We start from the raw sequence: 22168 nt of genomic DNA, 5'->3' as shown, positions 1-22168 counted from the left end.
TGGGGTTCTCTCCGCATTTATTTCATACAGCTGTTTAAAAAGCTTGTTTAAAATATGGATCATTATATATATATCTATCTATATATTTATATATATATATATAAAATATATAAAGAGGAATTGAGGCAAGCCACCCCAAAGGAAAAGCTATGTTTTATAAATATTTCTGTAGCTCCCACATCCCAGAGGAAGAAAACAAACAAAACAGAGAAAACATTTACAACCCAAGCTAGTGGTTCCATGTGGTGGGCCCGGCAGGCTCGACGCTGGGGGCCGGGGTCTCGGGGCCTGGCCGGCAGAACACGCCGTGCGGGCGGGCAGCGCCCCCTTCCTTCCCTCCCGGGAGGGAGGCCAGTGATCCGGCTGCACAAGGTCACGTCCATGCCAGTCTTGCCAATCCCATGCCCCTGGCTCCTTAGACCGGCCTGGAAGGCAGCAAGTGGGCACTCCGGGGCCTCGGGCTGCCAGGTTATTTTTAATCTTGAGAGTTTCCTTTGATGTCCCGGCCCTCCTTCTGTTCCCGGCGGCTTCCAAGTGGAAGCACCGGCCGCCTCCCATGCCTGGCATTTGGAAGTCACAAGCAAAACTCCACGAGGCATCTCAGGCCCGTCGGAGGGCCTCGGTGGATCGCCGAGGGCCCCAGGAGCTCCCACGGGGCCGGGGCCGGGCAGGGCAGGCCTCACTTGCAGACGTAGCGCTCCACCGTGCGCTCGCACCTGCGGCAGGTGACGTAGCAGCACCAGTGGTACTTGCAGTGGCACCGCTCGACCACGCGGTCCGTGTAGGGGTTGTAGCCACGTCCACAGCACATGAGGTCGCAGCTGTCACTGCCGTGGGATGTCTTGTTGCATTGCCTGGGGCGGGGAAAGGGGAAGCACTCAGTCACCTCAGCCCCAGCTCCCACCAGGCAGCCCGCAGCCGCCCCCACCCTGGCTACAGACTCAGTCCCCAGAGGTGTCTTGATCTTTGGGAATCCTATCTAATAAGAGTAATATGCAAATTGGCTCATCATGCCAACACACAAGATGGTCGCCCCATGTTGACACAAGATGGCCACCACAAGATGGCCAACAGGGGAGGGCAGTTAGGAGGGACCAGGCCTGCAGGGGAGGGTAGTTGGGGGGACCCAGGCCTATAGAGGAGGACAGTTGGGGGTGACCAGGCCTGCAGGGGAAGGCATTTGGGGGTACCAGGCTTACAGGGGAGGGCAATTAGGGGGGACCAGGCCTGCAGGGGAGGGCAGTTGGGAGTGAGATCAGGCCAGCAGGGGAGGGGAGTTAGGGCAATCGAGCCAGCAGAGGATCAGTTAGGTGTCAATCAGGCTGGCAGGGGAGTGGTTAGGGGGTGATCAGGCTGGTAGGCATGAGCAGTTAGGAGCAATCACTCAGACAGGCAGGCAAGCGGTTGGGAGTCAGCAGTCCTGGATTATGAGAGGGATGTCTGACTGCATATTTAGTAGGACATCCCTCAAGGGGTCCCAGATTGGAGAGGGTGCAGGCTGGGCTGAGGAACACACATACCCACCCACATACACGAATTTTGTGCACTGGGCCTCTAGTATTTAATAATCCTCTTCCCCAAGGGTACGTCTCACGTTTCCCTATATTCCTAATTTATCAACATGATGGGGGTGTTTTATTTCATGGAGGTGTCTTTTTTCCTGTTTCTTCCACTTCTGAATACTCCAAGGAGCCTCAAATCACTCGAATAGTCTTATCTTCAGACTCCATCTTGAGTTATAATGTAACAAATGCAAAGATTGCCTTTACTTTCAGAATCCCAGGGAAAATTCTGACACAGACAAAATGCCACATGTGTGAACAATGTGAGCGGCTGGCACGCGGGTCACGAAGGGAGAAGCTCTGCCACCCACTTGCCTCCGTCCGTGCCAGGCACCTTTCCCCGGGGATCTCATCAAATCAGAGGCATTCCGGGGCCTGGGTTTGGGGGAATTCCGATGCCTGTTTTACAGAGGGAAGCAGCCTCCGTGAAGGAAGGGCAGAGGCAGGAGGGAGCAGCAGGAAGGACAGGTGCCCCAGAGCCAGATGTCCTGGACTCCAACCCCAGCTTTGCCCTTACTGAACCTTTCTGGGCTTTGTTCAGTCACTCAGCACCACTGGGCCCCGCAGGCTTAGCGGGGTAGGAAGGGGGCCGAGTTCATGTTATTCTGGGTCCCTGACAACCAGGCAGACAGAGCGGGAGGTGGTGCCTGGAGGGGGGATTCAGGAGGAAGGAGCCTGGGGAAAGGGTCTTGGCCCAGGGGACACTCCTGGGACATCTGGGTCCCAGGGAACAGGTGGCACAGGCTGAGAGGGGGCAGGTTTCAGGGGTGCAGGGGCCTCTGGCAGAAATATGACCCGAGGGTTGGGGTTTGGCATGCTGACTGCTGAAAAGGCCTCAGCTCCCCAGGCGGGCCTTGTGGAGGGCGCCCTGCCCAGCGAGGGGCCAGCCTCTGGGAGAGGTACCACCTGCGCACATTCCTTTTACAGTCACATCCACCCCCTGCTCCCCTCAATCCCCTAACCGAGTGAAGCCTACATGTTTCCTCCTCCAGGAAGTCTTCCTTGATGCCCAAACTGGGTGAGGGCCCTTCTGGCTCCCCGCATCCCTGGGCTTCCCCCTGTCACAGTTTGAGCACTTGGTGTCTCTCCTCCTCCCCAGCATTTGCCAGAGCCTCGTGTAACGTGTGTGCGGAGTGTCTGTGGTTGTCAGCTACTGAGATATCAGGGCTGTTCGTTACTGCAGAAAACACTGACCAGGACGGATGTCTGCAAAGGCCCATCCCCAAAAGCATGCTGGGAGTTGAGCATGGCAGGAGACCTGGGTTGGGGGGTGGCATTCTGGGAAAGCGAGGAAGGCAGCTGGTGCTGTCCAACCGGCCTCCTTACTACCGGTAGTACCAGCTTCAGGGGCAAATCCTAGGGGCAGAGTGTGGGAAACTGGAAAGAAGGGGCCTGGAGGCCTGGGGGGGTGGGAAGAGGTGAGTTGTGGGAACCCTTAACACGACCCGCATGATTAGGGCCCACTCAGGGTCCGGTTTCGGGAGGAGGCCACACACTAAAATGGAGAGAGAGACTAGAAAAGGGTTAATTTGGGACAAACGGGGGGCCAGGCAGGAGTCAACCTCTAGTGGGAAGACTCTCTAGGCTCTGGCCTCGCTCTCCCTTTTATTGAGGCTGCTATGGGATACACCCATTGCCCTTAAGCAGCTTTGGGAAACACCCATAGCCCTTAGGCAGGTAATAAGCAGATTATCATATGTATCAGTAAGGATTTACATGATTACAAGATGGGAAGTTGCCTCAATTAGTTACCATTGTCTCAATTAGATAGGGTGTGGCTGGCTCTGACCTTTCAGAGCTTCAAGGTTGACCAGCCTCTTTCTATTAGTGAGACAATGATTTGTTTCCGGCAGCGAGTGGAGACTACCATTAACGCGCCTTTCCATGGGACTGGCAGGGCCCCGCACGGAGGAGCTGCCCCGAAAGTGTAATTAGAGATCTCTCAGCAACCCTCCCAGGTGTGTGGTAGTGACCCCATTGCACAGAAGACAAGGCTGAGCCTCAGATAAGTGAAGGGGTTTGCTCAAGGTCCAACAGCCAGGAAGCTGCAGAGTCAGGTGCAAACTATCCTTTCCCAGCACACACACACACACACACACACACACACACACACACACATACACACACACACACAGCCCCCCTCCACCCCCCGCCAATGGATGCAGGGAGACCCTGTCTTTGCTCTGGGATCTTTGACGGGCCTCCCCCAGCCCCTCTGGGTTCTAGAATCCTCCTTTCCCCACCCCATCATCAGACCCACCCGGACTGCCTCACTCCCTCCTGGCTCCCTGGCCTGACCCAGTTCCATCTTCACTCTGCCCGACCCCCTCAATCTGGCCTCCAGATGGGAGCCTGGGCCTCCTCACAGAGCCTGCCGCCCTGGCCTGTGAAGACAGGGCCCCCCAAGCCAGCCCCCCTCTCCTGGAGACAGGAACGTGGGCTGCGGAGGAAGCAGATGCTGGCTGGGCACCAACTATGTGCCAAACACGTTCTCAGACACCCTCACTCCGGTTCAATATTCTTTTAACCCCGCCGAACACTCGTTTTGTGGAATGCTATTAGGGGCTCCTTAATAAAAGAGTTCCCCAGCCAAACACCTCGGGGAGGCACAGCTCAGACAGGTCCTTTTCTGTGGGATTCCTCCGAGCCTTTCATATGTTCCCGTGCCTTGTGGATCGCCAGAAAGCTTCCCAAACGAGCACGCGTGTGGACCTGTCTCTGTTACAGCTTCTCAGGACCGGCTTCCTCCAGAACTATCTGGGAAAGGCTGCTCCCCACCAGCTTTGCCTGGCGCACAGTAGGTCTGCAGGCATCGCCGGCTCCCTCCCTCTCTTCTGTCCGGAGCGAGCTATAGCAGCCAGGATGGGGCCAGCTGTAGGGCCCTCAGCCCCAGCTCTGACACTGGGGGACCTGGGGGAGAGAGCTGGGGCCCAGGGGGATGGGTGCATGCATGTGGGGGGGGGGACATGGGACCCCTCTTTCTCCACAGGATGCAGGCAGACCTCGCTCTCCCGCTGCCCCTCGGGAGCGCGGCTGCCCTGGTTCTGCCTCCACTCTGTGCGGACTTCCCACTTCGCTGTGGGCTGGCCACGGCCCCCACCTCCCCTCCCTCGTGCCGCAGGCCCTCATCTGTCCAGTGAGCCAGTTGTGTGACATTTAACTTTCACGTATTCATCTGGCAGACATTGACCGAGGCCAGCGCCTGTCAGCATCTCCTCCCATCTGTCTCCCCAGCCAGGAGGAAGGTGGGGCTGGGGCCTCTCACCAGCCTCCATTCCTGAGGGGCCCCTGTCTTGGCGAGGAGCACCACAGCCACTCCCAGAAGCTCTGCCAGGCGGCACCTCCACTCCGCATTCCTGGGGCCACCTCCCCGAACAGGGCAGAGACTCCCGCCCCTAAATGCCAGCTGGCCTGACCGTGTGCCTGGCCCTGAGCCGGGAGGGGGCACGTGTAACACAGCTGGCCCTCTCCTGCCGGGGCGGCGGCGGGCCCTTACCTGTCCTGCGTCCCGTGGGAGCCCACCTTCTCGTTCTTCATGCAGAAGTCGGGCGAGCTCTGCAGGTAGACCAGCTCCGAGTCCTTCACGGGCCGGATGTCCAAGTCCTTGGGCACCAGGTGCTTGCGGGTGCCCATGGGGCGGTGCACCACCTTGGTGGCCGACAGGTAGCGGGTCTTCAAGTCGGCGGCCACGTCCCGCAGCTCCTGCAGCCCCTTCCAGCAGGTGCGGATGGAGCAGGAGCCGGACACCCCGTGGCATTTACACTTCATCTCCAGAGACGCACGCAGAGCCTGCGGGCAGGGGAGGGTGTTGGGCCGGCCTGCCCTGGGACCCCGAGCCCCACTCCTCCAATCCCCCCTCCCTCTGCCCCCATGCTGGGTGCTCTCGGGAGTCATCGCCTGCCTGCTCTGGGCCTCAAGTGATAGGGTGTGTGTGTGTGTGTGTGTTTGTTTTTTTTATCTAAAGCTGGGGGTGCTATAGATCCTCAGTTCCTCCTCCAAACTGAGGGGCAGTTGGGAGGGGCGGGAAGAGAGTGGCATTTGCAGTGTGGTGGGTGCCAGTTATACAGCCGACTGCACACCCAATGCTCTAACACATACTACGGCTTAGTCAGCACCACGGCCCTGCTCGGAGGCCTCCTTACTCCCCCGCAGTAAAAAGAGGAAACGGAACCAAGGCTCAGACAGGCTAAGCCTCAGGCACAAGGGTGCACAGCCAGGAAACCTGGAAGCTGGGATTTGAACCCAGGTCTGAGGGCGATTCTAAAAGCCATGGCATTTAACTGTCCATGCTTTTCTCTCACACAAAACTGGTTTTACTAAGTTTTACTAAGTGCTGGGGGGGAAATGGGGAAAGAAAAGGAAGGAAGGGAGGAAAAGAAGAAGGGAGGGAGGGAGGAAGGAGAAGCAGGAGAAGAGAAGGTGAGAGCATGGGGGCTCCCTGGCCTGGCCGATCATTCCCCTCCACTGCTGGTGCTCCTGCCAGGTGACCCTCAGCACGTGACATCACCACTCAGCGCCTCTGTCTTCCTATATGCGAAGTCAAAACGGAATTGTCACCTTGCTTAGTCATGGGAATTCAATGAAATGACATATATGCAAGGGTTTTGTGAACTATAAAATGTAAAGGAATATTGGTTTTGAAAAATCAATCTAAGTAATAATACGATGGAGGAGGGAAGCTTGGGCTTTGGGGCTTGGGGTGACTCTGGGCCTGGCTTTGAAAGTAACTCTGCTCCACCGTCTTCCCTGGGCCTCCGTGTCCCCAGGGGAACCTGAGGGGCATGAATTAGATCCTTTCGATCCTGCCTTTTAACCCCCGCTGCTTTGCCCACAGGACTGGGATCCGTGTGCCCAGGCCAGCCCTCCTGCCTGCCCTGTGCAGACAGCTACAAGGCTTAGAGGCCCCCTCTGCCTACCCGCTGCAGCACAAAGATGGGGAAACTGAGGCACAGAGTGGGCAGGGACTTGCCCAGAATTCTTCAGGGCGTTAGTGAGGGCACTGGTCAAGGTTCCAGGGCTCCTTCCCCCTCGCTGGTGCCTGGAAGTGGGGGCGGAGGGAGTCCGTTGGGTATAAAATCTGGAATTGGCTCAGGGAAGCCTGTGGAGAGCTCCTGAGGGACACATTCCGCCTCTGAAGGTGGGAGGTATGTCTGAATCAATAGGAGAAGGTAAATTACATCCCAGCCCAGCTGTGTGCTGCCCTAAACACACTGCACCTGAGGTGCCATGTACCCTCACAGGCCCTGGGCTTAGGGCAGGAGACCACTCCTGTCTGCAGACGGCCTGAGAGAACAGTTCTTAGCATCGAGCCAGGGGTCAGCCCCGTGTGGCCTGGCTGAGAACCCTGTTTGGACTGCATGGCGGGGCGATGGCTGAGCCCATGAGGTTTGGGCCTGGCTGTGGGTGAGAATGGGGCTGGGTTTTCAGACTGGGGGCTGGGTGAGGGGGTCCCGTTGAATTTCCGAGGATGGGGGACAGGCCCCCCGGTTGGGAGGCTGGAGTCCTGGGCCCCTGGCCAGGCTCTGCTACAGACTCACAGTGTGACTTGGCTTCAGTCTCCCCACAGGTGGCATGAACCTCCTAGAATCCTCACACGAGGAAGACCAGGGAGACGGGAAGGTGAGGCCCGGACACCTCTGGGCCTGGAGCCCCTCAGCCCTGGGCTCCCCGCGCCCTGTGCCCGGGGTGGAGCCACCTCAGCTCTTTGTGCCTCACTCGGTGCCTCTGAAATGGGCCTCCCGGGGCTGCAGGGACGAGGCCAGGAGATGCCATCTGCACCAGCACCCTGCCCCGCCAGGGCCCAGGAAGAGAGAGCGGTACCTCCTCACAGTGGACTGTGGGCCACAGGAGAGAAAACTCACCAAGCACCCACACAGGGTCTGGCACGCAGATGGTATAAAGGTGTTTGTTTGTTTTTTAATTGTTAGAAAATAAAAAGGCCCATTCATTCACTGCTCCAACCGTTTGTGAAATGAGGTGAGGAACTAAGGGCAAACTGATAACAGATGTTGGGAAAAACTGTCCTGGAGGTGAGGGTGAGCTTTGGATCCAGGAGGACGTCCCCATTAGATCCAAGAGGCAATTCCTTAAGCTAAAGCTCATTGCTCCCAGGCCCTCTCCATGGCTCCTCCCACACCCAGCGTGGCCCAGAGCCCAGAGGCAGAGCCTGAGAAGATGGCCCCTAGGGACTCAGGAGCACCAACCCCCCATTGTATAGATGGGAACAACTGAGGCCAGACAGGAAGTGACGTGCATACAGAACTGATTGCCAGAGCCAAGGTGTGAACTCAGAGCTCCTGACACCTAACTCAGTGCTCCTTCTTCTCAGCCAACATTCTCCACCCCAAACCCCAGGGAGAAGGAGCCAGGCAAGCCCCACACAGCTGGAGAGGGGAGAGCTGGGGGAGGCCAGGAACCCGTCTGAGTGGGTGTATCAGGGCCCACCCCCCCGCCACCCTTCCCCCGGGGCACACTCGGTGGCCTTTTCTGGCCGATCGGCACAAGCACAACCCTCTGGGGTGGGTGGGGTGGGTGGTTACCTGTCTCCCCACTTCACTGTTGTGTAGACGCATCAGTTTATTGGCTTGGGATCCTGTTTTTTTCACCTTCATAGGAGCATCGGAAAACTTGGCCCCCATGAGGAGCCCGTAGCTGAGGTTGTCCGCACATCCTCCCCAGCGGTTCCCGGGCCCGGGTGGCTCACCTGGGACAGGGCCGCAGGAGCAGCCAGGCAGGTCGCCGGAGGTGCAGGCCCGGGCGATGGCGTGGCTGATGGTGGCTGCTGACAGCGCATACACGAAGGCGGACTCCCGGGTCCCTGTGGGAAGGTGCCTGTCAGCCATGTGGGGTGATGACCTAGAGATAGCACCCAGCCCAGGCCTGAGGCTCTTCCTGGGTCCCCATCTGCTCTTGGGAGGTCCGGTGGGGCCAGGGACTGCACGCAGAGTGGAGCAGGTGCAGGACAGAGCTTGGGCCATTAATCTGTCACCCCTATATCCTCCCACAAACACACTAGCTGACACGCACACTCTCTCTCACACACACATGCACACACACACATGCACACACTCACACGCACACACTCACACGCACACACTCACACACACACATGCACACACACAAGCACACACACACACACACACACAGGACAGCAGAGTCGCCCATGCACTTGGGCACACCCTCACGCCCACACACTTATGCTCCCGTACTTGCCCCTGCCTGCCCTGCACGCAGCGTTAGGGCTGCTTTAGAGAGATGAAGGCCCTGTCCCTTCACCCGCAAAGAGCTCATGGTCTGATGCAGGGGTCTTCAAACTACGGCCCGCGGGCCACATGCGGCCCGCAGAGGAGTCTGATCCAGCCCGCCAGGTTTTTTGGGCAGTGAGCGCAGCCGAGGTGTTACAGTAGGAATTAGTAGTTCATATAGTCCGGCCCTCCAGCTCTCTGAGGGACCGTGATCTGGCCCCCACTTTAAAAAGTTTGAGGACCCCTGGATGGATGGGCAAGGTGAGCATTCAAAGAGCCCACTGTGGGTTGAAATGTTTCCCCCCCAAGATCTGCTCAAGCACTAACCCTTTGTGCCTGTGAATTTGACCTTGTTTAGTAATAGAGTCTCTGCAGGTGTAACTGAGCTACGATGAGGTCATACTAGATCCAGGTGGACCCTCGTGCCATGACCGGTGTCCTTAGAGGAAGAGGGAGTTTGGAACCAGAGACACGTAGAAGGAAAGGGCCATGTGACAGAGGCAGAGATCGGAGCGAGGCAGCTATAAGCCAGGGAGCACGAGGGCCACCGGCCGCCTCCTGCAGTGAAGAAGCAGGAAGACCCTCCCCCAGCTCCTTCAGACAGAGCACAGCCCTGCCTCCGCCTGGATCTCAGCCTCCCGGCCTCCAGAACTGTGACACACACATTCCCGCTGTGTGAGAGCCCCTCACCCCTCATTACTGCAGCCCCAGCAAATGGAGGCCCGTGAACTTCCGCCGTTGGGTGGCATGGCCTTGGCCTTGGCCCTGACTCCATCTCTTTACTAGAAAACCACTGCCCCTTCTCAAGCCTCAGTTTCCTTAACTGTGCAATGGGGCTGAGAGTACCTACCTCAGGCTGGCTCTAGAGTTCCACCAAGGTGGGAAGAAAGGAAGCTTTGTGGAGTGCTGCACAAACATGAGCGGTCAGCGTGCAGAGCACAGGTTAGACCCATTGGGGCATTTCTGCCCATAGAAAGTCTCTCTGTTGTACACACGCTCCCCAGATCCAACCCAGAAGCCACCTCCTCCAGGAAGTCCTCTCCACAGGTGTTCTTTAGCCCGTATATCACTTTGTGCATCTCACAGCAACTCCAGCCGACCTGGGCTAGCACTACCTGTGAACAGCAGTCTGTCCCAAGGGTGGGTTCCATCACATTCCCGTTCCGGACCCCCCCTCACCCTCCAAGAGCCTTCCTGGCATCGTTCTCTCCTTCATTCGTGCACTGGGGTACAACGTGCACGTGTGCTGTCATTCAGGCTCCTCTGCGCTGGTCTACTCACTCACTGTGTGTTCATTCATTCATCGGTTCATGCCTAAATACCCAGATCTATGATTAATTCACCCACCCGTCCACCCACCCACCCATCCATCCATCCGCACCTCTAACCTTCTGTGTATCCGTCTATCATCCGTCTGCTCACTCATCCACCCATCACACATCCATTCATCCGTCCACCCGTGAATTCCCCCACCTATCTAAACACACATACGTGTGCCTGAATCCCTCCGTCCCCACCTGCGTGCATTCCGCAGGCGCTGGCAGCCCCTGCGGGCTCCCTACCTCTCTCCAGGTCAAGCAGGTAGTTGGGGGCCAGCTCGATGGAGGAGCAATTCCAGCGCATGTCGGCGAAGGCCCGGCGGCAGGCCTTCATGACCTCGCGGGCGGCGTGCACGACGGTGTGCATGAGCTCCAGGTTGCTGCGGCACAGCTGCACCTGCGCCGACACCAGGCCCTCCAGCTGCTTGCAGTGCTGCGTCTGGTTCAGGGCCAGGGCTGCCGGCGTCTTGGACAGCGCCCTGCGCACCACCGAGAGGCAACAACGAGGAGAGGAAAGACAGGGCGTGAGGGGCCACGTAGCTTCCACCCATGTGTCCTACCGGCCCCACCCTCTCCTCAGGGGGCCCTGGAGCCTTTGCCAGAAAGAGCCAGGAAAGCAAGAGGCAAAGCCCAGGCCCCAGCAGAAAGATGGCTCCTCCCCCTTCTCCCCACCCTGTGGCCTTGTGCATACCACGGACCCTTTACTGGGCCGCAAGCTCTCCTTCGTAACAGGATCACAGCCTCCGTCCTACCTAACCGTTATCATAATTCCCCCAGCAATAAACAGCGTTACAGCTGGGGCCGGTTTGGCTCAATGGATAGAGCGTCGGCTTGGGGACTGAAGGGTCCCGGGTTCGATTCCAGTCAAGGGCATGTACCTTGGTTGCGGGCATATCCCCAGTAGGGGGTGTGCAGGAGGCAGCTGATGGATGACTCTCTCTCATTGATGTTTCTAACTCTCTATCTCTCTCCCTTCCTCTCTGTATAAAATCAATAAAATATATTTTTTAAAAATAAAAATAAATAAACAGTGTTACAGTCTGAAAGCTACTCGCATCCGTTGCCTTCATTTGGTTCTCTCGCAGCTATGAGTGAATTCCTTCTTAGTTAACATTCATTCACCATGGAGCATTCACCATGGAGCATTCACCGTGTGCCGGACACCGTGCTAAGTGCTAATTATTATGATCATCGTCATCATCATCATCATGATACACAGTAGGAATTAAGCATTTACTAAGTGCACAACATGACTTAGGAGCTTTCCATCATTGCTTCGTCTAATTATTAAACTCCCTTCTTAGGCTGTCCCACACAGGTGCAAGGGATGGCTGTGAGAGGGTCAAAGGGCCACTCCTTGGGTGATAAGACGGACTTAGCCGCTAACTCGCTGTGCGAGCCGCGGACAGTCACTGCCTCTCTGGGTCTCAGGGTCCGCACCCACACGTGCAGTTCCCAGAATGGGTTCCCGTCCAGTCAGACCCTGAAGACAGGGACCCGTGCTCAGGCATCTTCAGGAAACACGACGTACTATGTCCCCGAGAAAGGCTGCGGTGACGCAGCAGGCGTGGTTCTGTGAAACTCCCGGCCTGCGGAGCACACAGCCCTGAGGGGCGTGCTGGCCTCACCCCTGCTCTGGGAAACCCTGGCCCAGGTGTCTATGACCCTGGTGAGGCCATAGGACCCGAGAGGCCCCAGATCCTGACCCTGGGCAGGGGATTCCGAGACGCCGGGACCCAGGGTCCAGCCTGGATCTGCCTTTCTCCCAGGCCTTCTCTGAGGAGCCGACTCCCCCGGGCAGCACCTCCTCTAAGCGCAGGCGAGAGGGACCCCACAGCCTGGAAGGGGTTCACGTACACTAGCCCCCTGCCTTCCGTGACTCAGCACAGAATCCCCACCTCCCAAACCACGAGCAAGGAGAGGTGTGGGGCACCGGGATGCCAGCGCCAGCACGCAGAGCAGACCTCAGACATGGCTTCTGGTCTCTACGCACCTATCTGCTCCTGCCTGGCCTGCTGAGCCGCCGAGGTCCGCCAAAGCTGGGGCACCTGAGGCCTAAGTCCCTGCAGCCTGTACGGGGTGAGGGGTGCCCACACAGAGGCAGAGACCGTCCCTCAGCGTGACCTGGCAGATGCTGTCCCCACATGCGGCCCTAGTGGGCAGAGCCTCTGCGGATATGCCACATCTCATTCTCGCAACACCCAGAGGGGTGGGCTGGGACGAGATTACTATCGCTCCCCGCTTTGTACAGAGGAGGACACTGAGGACACCCCGTGCCTGTGTGCGTGGCCTCCCCCTGACACCAGCCGCCTGCAGACCTGGCCTCCCTTTCCGGGTCCCCTTCCTGCTGGGCTGGGAGCTATCACACTCAGCTGTCCTGAGCTGCTCTGCAATGCACTGCACCTCGCCCAGCTCTCTTTTTCCCCTCGGAGCCAGCCTTCTGCTTCATCACGGGTAGGATCAGACCAGAAAACTGGGGACAGTACCAAGCACGCCGTGGGCACTCCAGCCACGTGGCTGCCTCCCTCCAGGTCTTCTCCCTGCGCTCCTGCCCAGCCTTTCCTGGGGAGCTCGGTTCAGGCAAAATTTCTGAATGGTAAGTGCTGGGGCTTCCAGGGACATGAGCTCTGTATTTCCGGGGGACCCTGGTGCCTGGGGACCCTGACCCTGGGCCCCTCCTCAAGCATTCTCCTCCCCAGCTGATGCTGAGAGGAGGTGCTGTGAGGGACACCGCAGGGAGCACGCTCCCATGCAGGGCTCAGACTGCCCAGGTGGGTGGGTGGTGGACATAAGAAGATGGAGCCATCCCGGGGTGGGCACAGGAGGGAGCTGGGAGCTGTGGGGAGAGTGGCTGGGACCGGATGTCTGGGGGGTGAGGAGGGGTGGTCCGCCAAGGGAGTGTGCCGGCTGGGAGACCAGGAGGTGGAAGGCAGTGGATTCCACTCCCAAGGAGGGAGACCGGGTCATCTGCTAATGAGCGGTAATGACCGTATCTAACTAAGTCCCCCTTGGGGAGGTAATCAAGGATTAGGGCGGGAGGCGGGGGAGTTACCCGTCTGGACATCTCCGCCCGCCTGCCTCATGCAGCAGACCCCTAATTGAAAACATTTTTGTTTGTCTGGGGGGGGGGGTGGGGGCACGGGGGTGAGGGTGGGAGAGAGGACAGGAGGGGACAGAGAGTTCACAGCAAGGCCTGTGCCAAGGGTGCTGCTGGGGTGGCCCAGGGCTTCTCATTCGGGAGTTGGGGTTCTCCTGAGCATGCCTGGGGGGGGGGGGGGGGGGTAGAGGCCTGGGTGTCCGTTTCAACTCAGCTGCTCATCTGACATGTCCCCATCCTGCTGTGTGCATGGGGACAAGGAGCCCCAGAGAAGGCAGGGCCTGCCTGTCAGAGGCAGAGCCGAGAGGGCACCCAGGCCTCCCAGACCCCAGGCTGGGTGCTCCACTCCCACCTGGGAGATGGAACTGAGGCCCCGGAGGCCGGGCTCTTGCTAGGGAACTGGCAGAGCTCAGGCTGGGATGCAGGTCCCCCAACTGGGCTGCCCCCGGGGGGGGGGGAGGAGTAGCCTTTGTGGGTCCTCCCAGCCAACCTGACACCCCCAGGGGTTCCCAGGAGGCTGGAACCACCTCCCCTGACCCCCACCCAGGGCAGCCAGAGAAGGGGGCGGACAGCCCATCTGAGTCCGCCCACACTTGCTGGCCTGAGGCTCTCCCAGCACCTGACTTAGGTGGGAGGGGAGGTCGTAGAGGGGCACCCCAAGTTTATTTTTCTGGTCAGCTGCTTCCCTAAGCTTCCAGGCTCTGTCCCCCTCCCCCGCACCCTTCACCCCACCGGGACACTCAGGCTGAGTCCCAGGTGCCCAGCAGGTGGGCGTTCCAGGTCACTCGGCCACATCTGGTTTCAGCTCCTGGGTCAAATGGCCCTTCATCCTTAGCTCACTTTCCAAAACCCAGGGTAGCGCCCCCCTTCCCCCCGCCCTCCCAGGGTACCCCCAGGACAGCTGAGTCTTCCTGGATGAGTCCTCAGCCTCCAGCTCCCTGTCCTTCCCTGTGGCTGCCTGCGACCGGCAGGCACAGGGCCAGACAGCCTAACTCCAAACCCCGCCTCTGCTGCCGACTGGCTGTGACGGCCTGTTAGACACTCTCCTCCATTTCCTCTTCTGTTTAATGGGGGTGATAGCAGAGCGCCCCTCATACTGGTTGGGAGAGTTAAACGAAACAATATACACAGAGCACTGAGAACTGTGCGGGCTTGTAGCGAGGTCATATACAGTTGACCCTTGGACAATTTGGGGGTTAGGTGTACCAACACTCTCCCCACCCCAGCTCCATGTGCTGCCAGAAATCCGCATATAAATTTTGACTCCCCCAAAACTTAAGCTGTCCCTCAGTGTCCATGGGGGATTGGTTCCAGGACCCCCGTGGATACCAAAATCCATAGATGCCCAAGTCCCACTTTTAAAATGGAGCGGATCAATGCATATAGCTGGCCCTCCACATCCGTGGATTCCCAACTGCGGTTGGAAAACAGCAGTTATTCACTGAAAAAAAAAAAAAATACACGTACAAGTGGAACTGTACAGTTCAAACCCGTGTTGTTCAAGAGTCACTAGTATACACACACACACACACACACACACATACACACACAACTGTTGTTCTTCTTAAACTCTACTCCTTCTCCTGCTTCCCCCTCTATCTTCAGCTCCAGAGAGTTTAACCACTAGGAAGAGCTTTGGCTTCCTGGAGCAGGTCTGCTTGGGTTCTGACCCCAGAGCCACAATGAGTTAGCTGTGTGACCTTGGGTCAGCTACTTAACCTCTCTGTACCTTTGCTCCCTCCTCTGTAAAACAGCAGTGATAAGACTGTCACCTACCTCCTGACTAAAGCTCTCGGCCCTCTGGCTGGGATTTACTAGGAGGCTCCTTTAATTCCTCCTTCCCCTGCTTCCCCACGTACACACGGTCCTGCCTCCATGCTTTTGTCCCGCTGTCCCCCTGGCTAGGGTGCTTGCTTTGCATTCCATCCTTGACCATAAAATCCTATCTCTCCTCCAAAGTCACCTACCCTGGGAGGGACTGACTGGAACACAGCCCAAAGTCCACTTGGCTTGTTGTTGGTTTTTTTTTTCTTCCACATGCCCACCTCCTCCACGAGGCCAGACACTGAGCTGTAGCCATTTCTGTGGCAGCCTGCGCCTTGGAGTGGGGACAGCGTGGATGCTGGGCTTAGCTGGCAATCTGCTCCAGGCCCTCCCCGGCCACATGCCAGCGTGGGGGCTGTGCAAGCCACACCCTTCTCGGGGCCCACGGTAACCTGGGAGGGATAGCATGTCCGCCACAACGCCGTAGGACCGGCCCGGTTCAGCCGGCCGCTGCTTTGATCCTCAGCAAACCCTTTCCCTCTCTGCACCTCAGTTTACGTCTCTGTAAGATGGCGGTGGTGGGCGAGGCGGCGTGGACTCCCTGCTCAGAGGTTCCCGCCCGCTGGGCCAGGGCCAGGCACTGGCAGGAGGAGGGTTGCTGGTTTCTCACAAAAGTAATCAGGAGCAGCTTGGAGGCCGCTGCGCCAGGCTTCTTCTTCCCAACTAGACACACAGGAAGAGGGGATTCCCCTCTTGAATCATCAATTCATGGGCAGCTCACCCCCAAAAGGAGCAGGGCTGGCGACCTCAGACTATGCGCTGGTGGCCTGGCCACTATCGCCTTGTCTCCAGCGAATCCAAGAACCTTCCACACACACCCCACAGCCCCCCTCACCCCCGCACAGCCCCCACAATCTGTCCCCTGCCTGTGTTAGCCGCATGGCTCCCCGCCCCCCACCCCAAACTCCAGACTGAGTCCTGTCCTAGACTCCCCCACCACTCAGGGGACCCGTCCACTCAAAACACGGCCTTCCCATTGTCCCCACCTGCGCCCCCAGAGCCTCTCGGGCCAGCCTAGCAAAAATCAGCCCCTGAAAACCTCTCCAGGGTCTCAAACATGTGTCCCCCACCAGGTGGTCCCCCCCTCCCCCAGTCTGGGCCCCACCACGCCCCCCTGCTCTCTCCAAGGCACTCAGAGTTATTTACGTTATTTACTGCCTGGGCTTATCTTTTCCAGTCCCCGGTGCAGCTCCTCCAGGACGGGCCTGGCTGGACTCCTCTCTCCGCCCTGCGGGGCCCTCAGCCTGCACAGAGCAGGCTGTCCCTTCTTCTGGATGGAAGGGCACTCCTCTCCCACCAGCCCCCAACCCCCGCCCATGAGTCACTTCCACCAGAGGGACACCCTTCACATGTGCACAGCACCTGACAGTTTACGAGGCTCTTTCAAGGGCCGCTTCTCATCTGATCTGAGAGGCGCAGATGCTCCCTCCCCCCGGACAGAGGAGGACACGAGCCCCCCCCCCCCCCCCCCAGGCTGTGACACTACCTCAGGGTCCCTCAGGCAGGGGTCAGGGCTGTGTGAGGACCTCCAACCAGGGGAAGGAGACTGACAAGGAAACACGTGCCAACTCGGACCCTCTGATCTGCGCCCCTGGCCCAGGCTCTTTTTCATCTGCCCCGGGGGAGGTCTGCGCAAATCTCAGCTGCCCGGACAGGGTCATCCCGTCGCCCTCCACGCGCTGGCTCGCTCAGAACCCTCGGGCAGTCAAGGACAGCATGGGCAGAGAAGGGAAAGGGGGCTTACGAAGAGTGACTTGCCCATGACCCCCCCCCCCCAAGCCAACTTCTCCCCTTCCTGGGGCCCCTGACGGCTCCCCACTCCCCCCAGCCGCCTCTCCCGGAGCCCCCAGTTGCGCGGTCCCCACTCACAGCCACTTGATGCCGTAGCTCAGGCCGGTGTGCAGCGCCAGCGCGAAGAGCAGAGCCTCGCAGACCCGCGGCCGCGCCCTCATGGTCGCCGCCGGGCGCGGGGGTCGCGCCGGGAGGAGCCGCCGAAGCCGCGCGCTCAGGCCGCCGCCTGCAGTGGGGAGAGGAGAGCGGAGGAGGCGCGGGTCAGGGCGGCGCGGGGCTGGGGCCGCGGCGGGGACCCGGGCGTTTTATTCAAATGACGACGAAGGGGGGAGGGTCCGGGCCCGGGGAGGCCGCTCAGGCCCCGGGGGCTCGCCCGCCCAGAGTCTGGCTCGGATTAGGCGCCGCTGGAGCCTGAGTGCGGCCGCGGGCGTGTCCACCCGCTTCTTTGCGCCCCTCCGGCCGGGACCCGCACCCCGCGGGCAGGAGGGAAAGGGGTGACGGGGCCAGAGACACCGGAGACCCGGCGGAGAGGGGCTGGGAGGGGCGGGGACACAGCGAGAGGGAGCGGCGCTCAGAGGCAGAGCCTGGAAGACACCACGGAGCGGAGTGGAGCCGGACAGACGCACGGAGATGGGGAGGGACCGAGAGAAGAGGGCGCGGGCGAAGGGTGTCGGGCGGAGGCCGGAGTGGTGGTGGAAGGGGGGAGAGGGGGAATGTCAAAGATTCTGAGCCCCAAAACTGGTTTCTTATCTCCGAAAAAGCAGTTATTATACGATGGCTCTGCTGGTTTTCCGTTCCCATCGTGCCTGGGGATACAATTGTGATCCCAGTTGTGATAACGTTGGATCACCTAACGGGATCGCCTTTGCACCTTCCGGCAGCCCGGCCAGATAGGTCCCATCCCTGCCCCCATAGCCCAGGTGAGAAGGCTCGGGGATACGAAACGGGGCTGTTCAGCCCAGTGAGCGCATGTCCACACCCCCTGTTCTATGTCCTCTCGGCCGCCCGGTGAGATAACGGACTATGAGAAGACAGGGGGCTTGCTCTGGGCGTCCGTTTCTCAGTCTGTGAAGGGGGCGGTGAGACGTGGGATGCCAAAGGTCTCTGTACAGTGAGGGCTGTTCAGGATGCCGGTCTCCCCAAGTCCCTCGCCGGTCGTCCCCCTTCGGAGGGTCGGTGGTGCAAAGGCCAGAGCCCAGGCTGGGCAGACTGGCCTTGGCTAAGCGGGGAGGCGCACCGGGCCGGAGCAATGCCGCCTCCCGCCGCCAGGCGGCGTCCTGGGGCCGCGGAGCAGCCGCTACCCCTGCCGCCTGCAGGCCCCAGAACCGCTTTCTCCAGCTTTTCTTCTTTTTTCTTCTCTCTTCTCCCATCCACCCTTCCCTCCCCGACTTCATTCTTGCCTCATTAACTACCTTCCCAGCTTCTCCCAAATTTACCAACACCTGGCGTTCGCCTGGACAGATCCACAGCCCCAGCCCCTTCTTCCCCCCCCCCCGCCCCCCACCCCCGGGGAGGAGCAGAGATAAAGGGATTCCTCCCTAAAGGGTCTGGGGAGTTGGAAAAAGGAGGCGCCCGCCTTGGTGGGGGAGCTTTGGCGGGAAAGGAGCGCTCTCATTTCGCTGTATGCGTCTGGACAAGCCCTCCTCCATCACCCCCAGCCTCAGTCTCCCCCTCTATCAAAACAAACGACTGGGCTTCCGGGCGCATCTCCTGGGGTCCTTCCAGCCTCCCAGCAGCCTGGGGGTGTTTGAGCTCCCCTCCGCTTAGGTTTCCTCTCTTCCATAGATATACATACACCTGTGTCGTTTGCATATGTACCTGTGTGCCTCCAACACACACAGATTTGAAACACCCCTGTTTTCTGGAGCCTTCCGCTAGATCCCGGAGGAAGACAGGGGGAGAGAACCCTGAATTACAGGTATTTTCTCCTTCGCAGAGCGTCCCGCCAGGCGCCTGACACAGAGGTGCTGACTACACACAGGCGAGTCCAGGCTGGGGGTCTCAGCTGGGCTCCCAGTGTAACGGAGCTTGCTCCTCCCGCCCAGCCTGCGTTCAAACCCTTTGTCTTCCTGGTCTTGGAAGTGTAACGCACTTCTGAGATCGAGAGGAATAGCGGCTGGATGGGGGGGGGGGGATCAAATCTCCAGTCACCGTCTCTCTTCGCCCCCACCCTTCCCAAAGTGTGGGCTACTCTCCCCACCCCCACCCCCAGGCGCCCCGCGTTCCAGGGTGGGAGGGAGCCAGGGGCAGCGCGCGGAGGGAGGAGAGCAAAGACCCCCAGTGGGGTGTGCGTGCTCAGCCCTGCTTGCCCAGAGAGAGGAGTGGCCGCCGGTCCCCCAGCACACTGGGACCCAGCCTCCAGCTCCTCCGCCCTCTCCGAGCCGCCCCGGGGGCCCTGGGCCTCTCTCTCCGCCGCCACAGCACGTCGCCGGGGAGGCAGTGCCTGGCCAGGGCCTCTGGGTGCTGACGGACTATTCCTGTCCTGTGTTCACGCGTCCAGGACAGCCGCTCAGGCCGGGCCGCTGGGTCACCCTCAGCCTATGCCCCGCGAGTCAGGGCGAGCGCGCCTCCCCAGCCCCGGCCGCCAGGGGGCGCTAAGTGGGCGCTCATGGTAGGACAGGCGGCTGCCTCCCGTACTGGGGGACTTGGGACAAGTCCCCTCCTCTTCCCGGGTCCCCGGGCCTCAGCCTGGGGGTGGGATGGGGTTTGGGTAAGTTCCCTCTCCGTTCCAGTGGTCCCATAAGACATCCACTTGCCGCGGGCAGCCCCCACGGCCCGACCCGACCCCTTTGCTTTGGGCCTGGCGCCGAGCCTCCCCCAGGGCCGGGCGCTTGGTGGGCCCGGGTATAAGCTGCGCCTTTGGAGAGATGAGCAGTCCTTCCTCGTCCCACTGAGAATAAGTCCAAGGTGCCCGAGAGACGTGGCCGCCGGGCTGTGCACCCGGGGCTCGGCGAGGGCAGCAGCTGCAGCCTCGCTCCAGCAGGTGGTCAGAAGCCCGGGCTCCGGAAGACCACGGACACCCCGCTGCTGGGGCGGCAGCCCCTCCGAGCCGGGCCGGCGGGGACGTGCGGGGTCTCTCCCTCCGGAAGGAGCCACGCCGGGGGGAGAACCAGAGCCGGCGCCGCGCGGGGGGCAGGGTGTCCGCGCCGCGCGCTAGGCGGGCGCCCGCGGGGCCTGCGTCTCCGGCCGCGCAGCCCGAAGCGCCGACCCCGCCGCGAGCCGGCGACCCGGGGCGACCGCTCCAAGGTTCAAGGTTACCTGCGATGTACAGCGAGGCCGGGCCGCACCGGCCGGGGCCCGGGCCGCCCGGGGGCTGGGAGGTGGGTCTGCTGCGCCGCGGACGGTTCCCCGGGGTCCCCGCGAGGCCGGCCACGTTGGAAGTGGGAAGGGTGGGTGGAGGAACGCGGGGTGCTCCCGACTGCCCCTCAGAGCCGGCCCTGAAAGCCTACGGACGGTGCGGGGAGGAAAGCACCCCAGCCCCCGGAGGTGGGAGGTGCGGGGCTCCTGCGAGAGCCCGGCCAGATGTGCGGGCTGCTCCAGATGTGCCTCCCAGCCCGGACAGGGCTCTCCTCCCCACCCGCAGCCCGGAGCTCAGGTCCGTAAACACACTCTCCCCGCCGCCGCCGCTGCTGCTGGGACCGGGCTCACCCGCACCCCCAATGTGGTGAGAGCTGCATGGTTCTCTGCCTTCGGCCACACACCCTCCGCCGCGGGGCCCGAGTCCCCCACCCCCGGGATGGCTCGGGCATGACCTCATCCGCGGGCGGACTGGGAGGGAGGGAGGGGGCGGCGGGGGGCCCCGGGCCGGGAAAGGCTCGCTCGGGACGCGGGAACCGCACAGGCCACCCCCATCCCTCACCCGCGGGCCGCCCGAGCCCCTGGCCCCGCGGCTGCGCTCCGGAGGGGAAGGGTGGACAGGGCGCTGGGGTTGCTTACCCGGGAGGGGTTGCCCAACGGAGCCGCGCCGTCGTCCCCCTCGGACTCGGCCGCCCCACCACCCACCCGAGCAGATCCCCGCCGGGCACCCACCCGCTGCCCTGCCCTCAGTCCCCGCTCACCTCCTGGGCGCCCGCTGGCTGGCCGCGCCCCGAGGGGCCGGCGGCTCGGGCTGGCTGAGGAGCGGCGAGCGCGGCCCCCGGCGCTCTCGGGGCTGGGCGGGCGGGGAGGGCGGGGAGGGCGCCCTCCGGCCAAGCCGGGGGAGCAGGGCGCCCGCCTGGGTCCTGGCAGGCGGCGGCGGCTCGGGCCCCGCGGGGACCCGGCTGCGGGCTCAGGCTGCTCCGCGCTCCTCTCCGCTCCCGGGTCCTGCGCTCCCCCGAGCGCCCTTCTCTCTCTCCCTCTCTCTCTGGTCCTGGCCGGGCACGGTCTCCGGCGCGGGCCGCCAGGCGGCTTTATAAGGCGCGGCCGCCGCTTTGATCCGCCCACGTCAGCGCGCCGCACCCCACCGGGTGGCTCCCGCCGCGCGCGGGGGGCGGGGCCGGTCCCCGCAGAGGCCACGGCCCCGGCGGAGCCGAGGACCCCGCACCCTGCTCAGCTGCAAAGAGGGGACTGACTAACCACAGGTAAGGCAGGTTTCTAACCCCCGCAGCAAGTCCCACAAAGAACCCCATCACGTCTAGTTTAGCCGAGGAGGAAGCCACGGCTCAGACTCAGGGGATGTCCCGCATCTGGAGCCCGGGCAGGCATCACTGGGTGTGCAGCTTGGGTGCAGGGATCCGAGAGCTGCGTGGGCGGTCCAGTCCGTCCTTCCTGGGGCCATTTCCCAAGGCCTCTGGTTCCAGGTCTGGGAAGGGGTCGCCATCCTGAGCTCTGTCTGAGAGAAAGGAGGCGCAAGGGCTCTGAGCTGGGAAGCGCGCTCTAAACCTTAGGCGCCAAGGAGGCAGGCATCCGAGCCTCTGGGATGCCTGTGGGGGAAGCCTTTGACCACCTTGCCAACCCTCCCCCCCCCCTCACTCCTCCAGGGGATCTCCAGCGGAGGACTGGGTTACAGAAGCTAAAGGGGACTACATTGGTGCCTCCTGGCCTGGGGCTGGCGCTGGGCTTCTGGCTGGGTGACTGCCCACCTTTCTAACCCCCCACCTTGGCCTTCCTGGCTGAGGACACAGGTCCCTCCCCATTTTGCTGGGTCAGGTTCTGAGGTTTCCACTCCCCCCCAGCCCCAGGGTTCTCAGTCCCAAGGAAGATCCAGGTCATTAGCAGAAGATGAAACATACACGTCATGGGAAGGGGCTTGTCTCTGGCCCTCCAAACGGCCTGGTACGCCTTCCCCCATTCTTTGTGGCTGCCCATTATGTGCCACCAAACCAGGTCCCTTTCACATACAACAAACACACC

At 61.0% G+C, this 22168-nt stretch overlaps 1 protein-coding gene across 2 annotated transcripts; it reads right to left on the bottom strand.

Moving 5' to 3' along the window:
* Positions 1 to 134: 134 nt before the first annotated feature.
* WNT11 (Wnt family member 11) lies at positions 135 to 21001 on the bottom strand. Of its 2 annotated transcripts, XM_084895341.1 has the most exons (6): positions 20896 to 21001; positions 16916 to 17063; positions 10369 to 10604; positions 8102 to 8379; positions 5059 to 5351; positions 135 to 854 (listed from the first exon to the last, which is right to left on the bottom strand). In XM_084895341.1, exons 2-6 carry the CDS (start codon positions 16996 to 16998, stop codon positions 680 to 682), a joined length of 1065 nt encoding a protein of 354 aa, XP_084751467.1. In that variant the 5' UTR covers positions 16999 to 17063; positions 20896 to 21001; the 3' UTR covers positions 135 to 679. The 2 variants fall into 2 exon arrangements, with proteins under 2 accessions (XP_084751467.1, XP_084751466.1); XM_084895340.1 differs by lacking the exons at positions 16916 to 17063; positions 20896 to 21001 and having other exon boundaries at positions 8266 to 8379; positions 10369 to 10508.
* Between the last annotated feature and the right edge of the window lie 1167 nt (positions 21002 to 22168).

The sequence above is a fragment of the Pipistrellus hanaki genome, assembly GCF_964339955.1.
Source record: "Pipistrellus hanaki genome assembly, chromosome: 9".
In the NCBI taxonomy this organism is placed as follows: Eukaryota; Metazoa; Chordata; class Mammalia; order Chiroptera; family Vespertilionidae; genus Pipistrellus; species Pipistrellus hanaki.
Note: the sequence above shows the minus strand (reverse complement) of the source record. Positions and strands in the feature narration are given on the sequence as shown.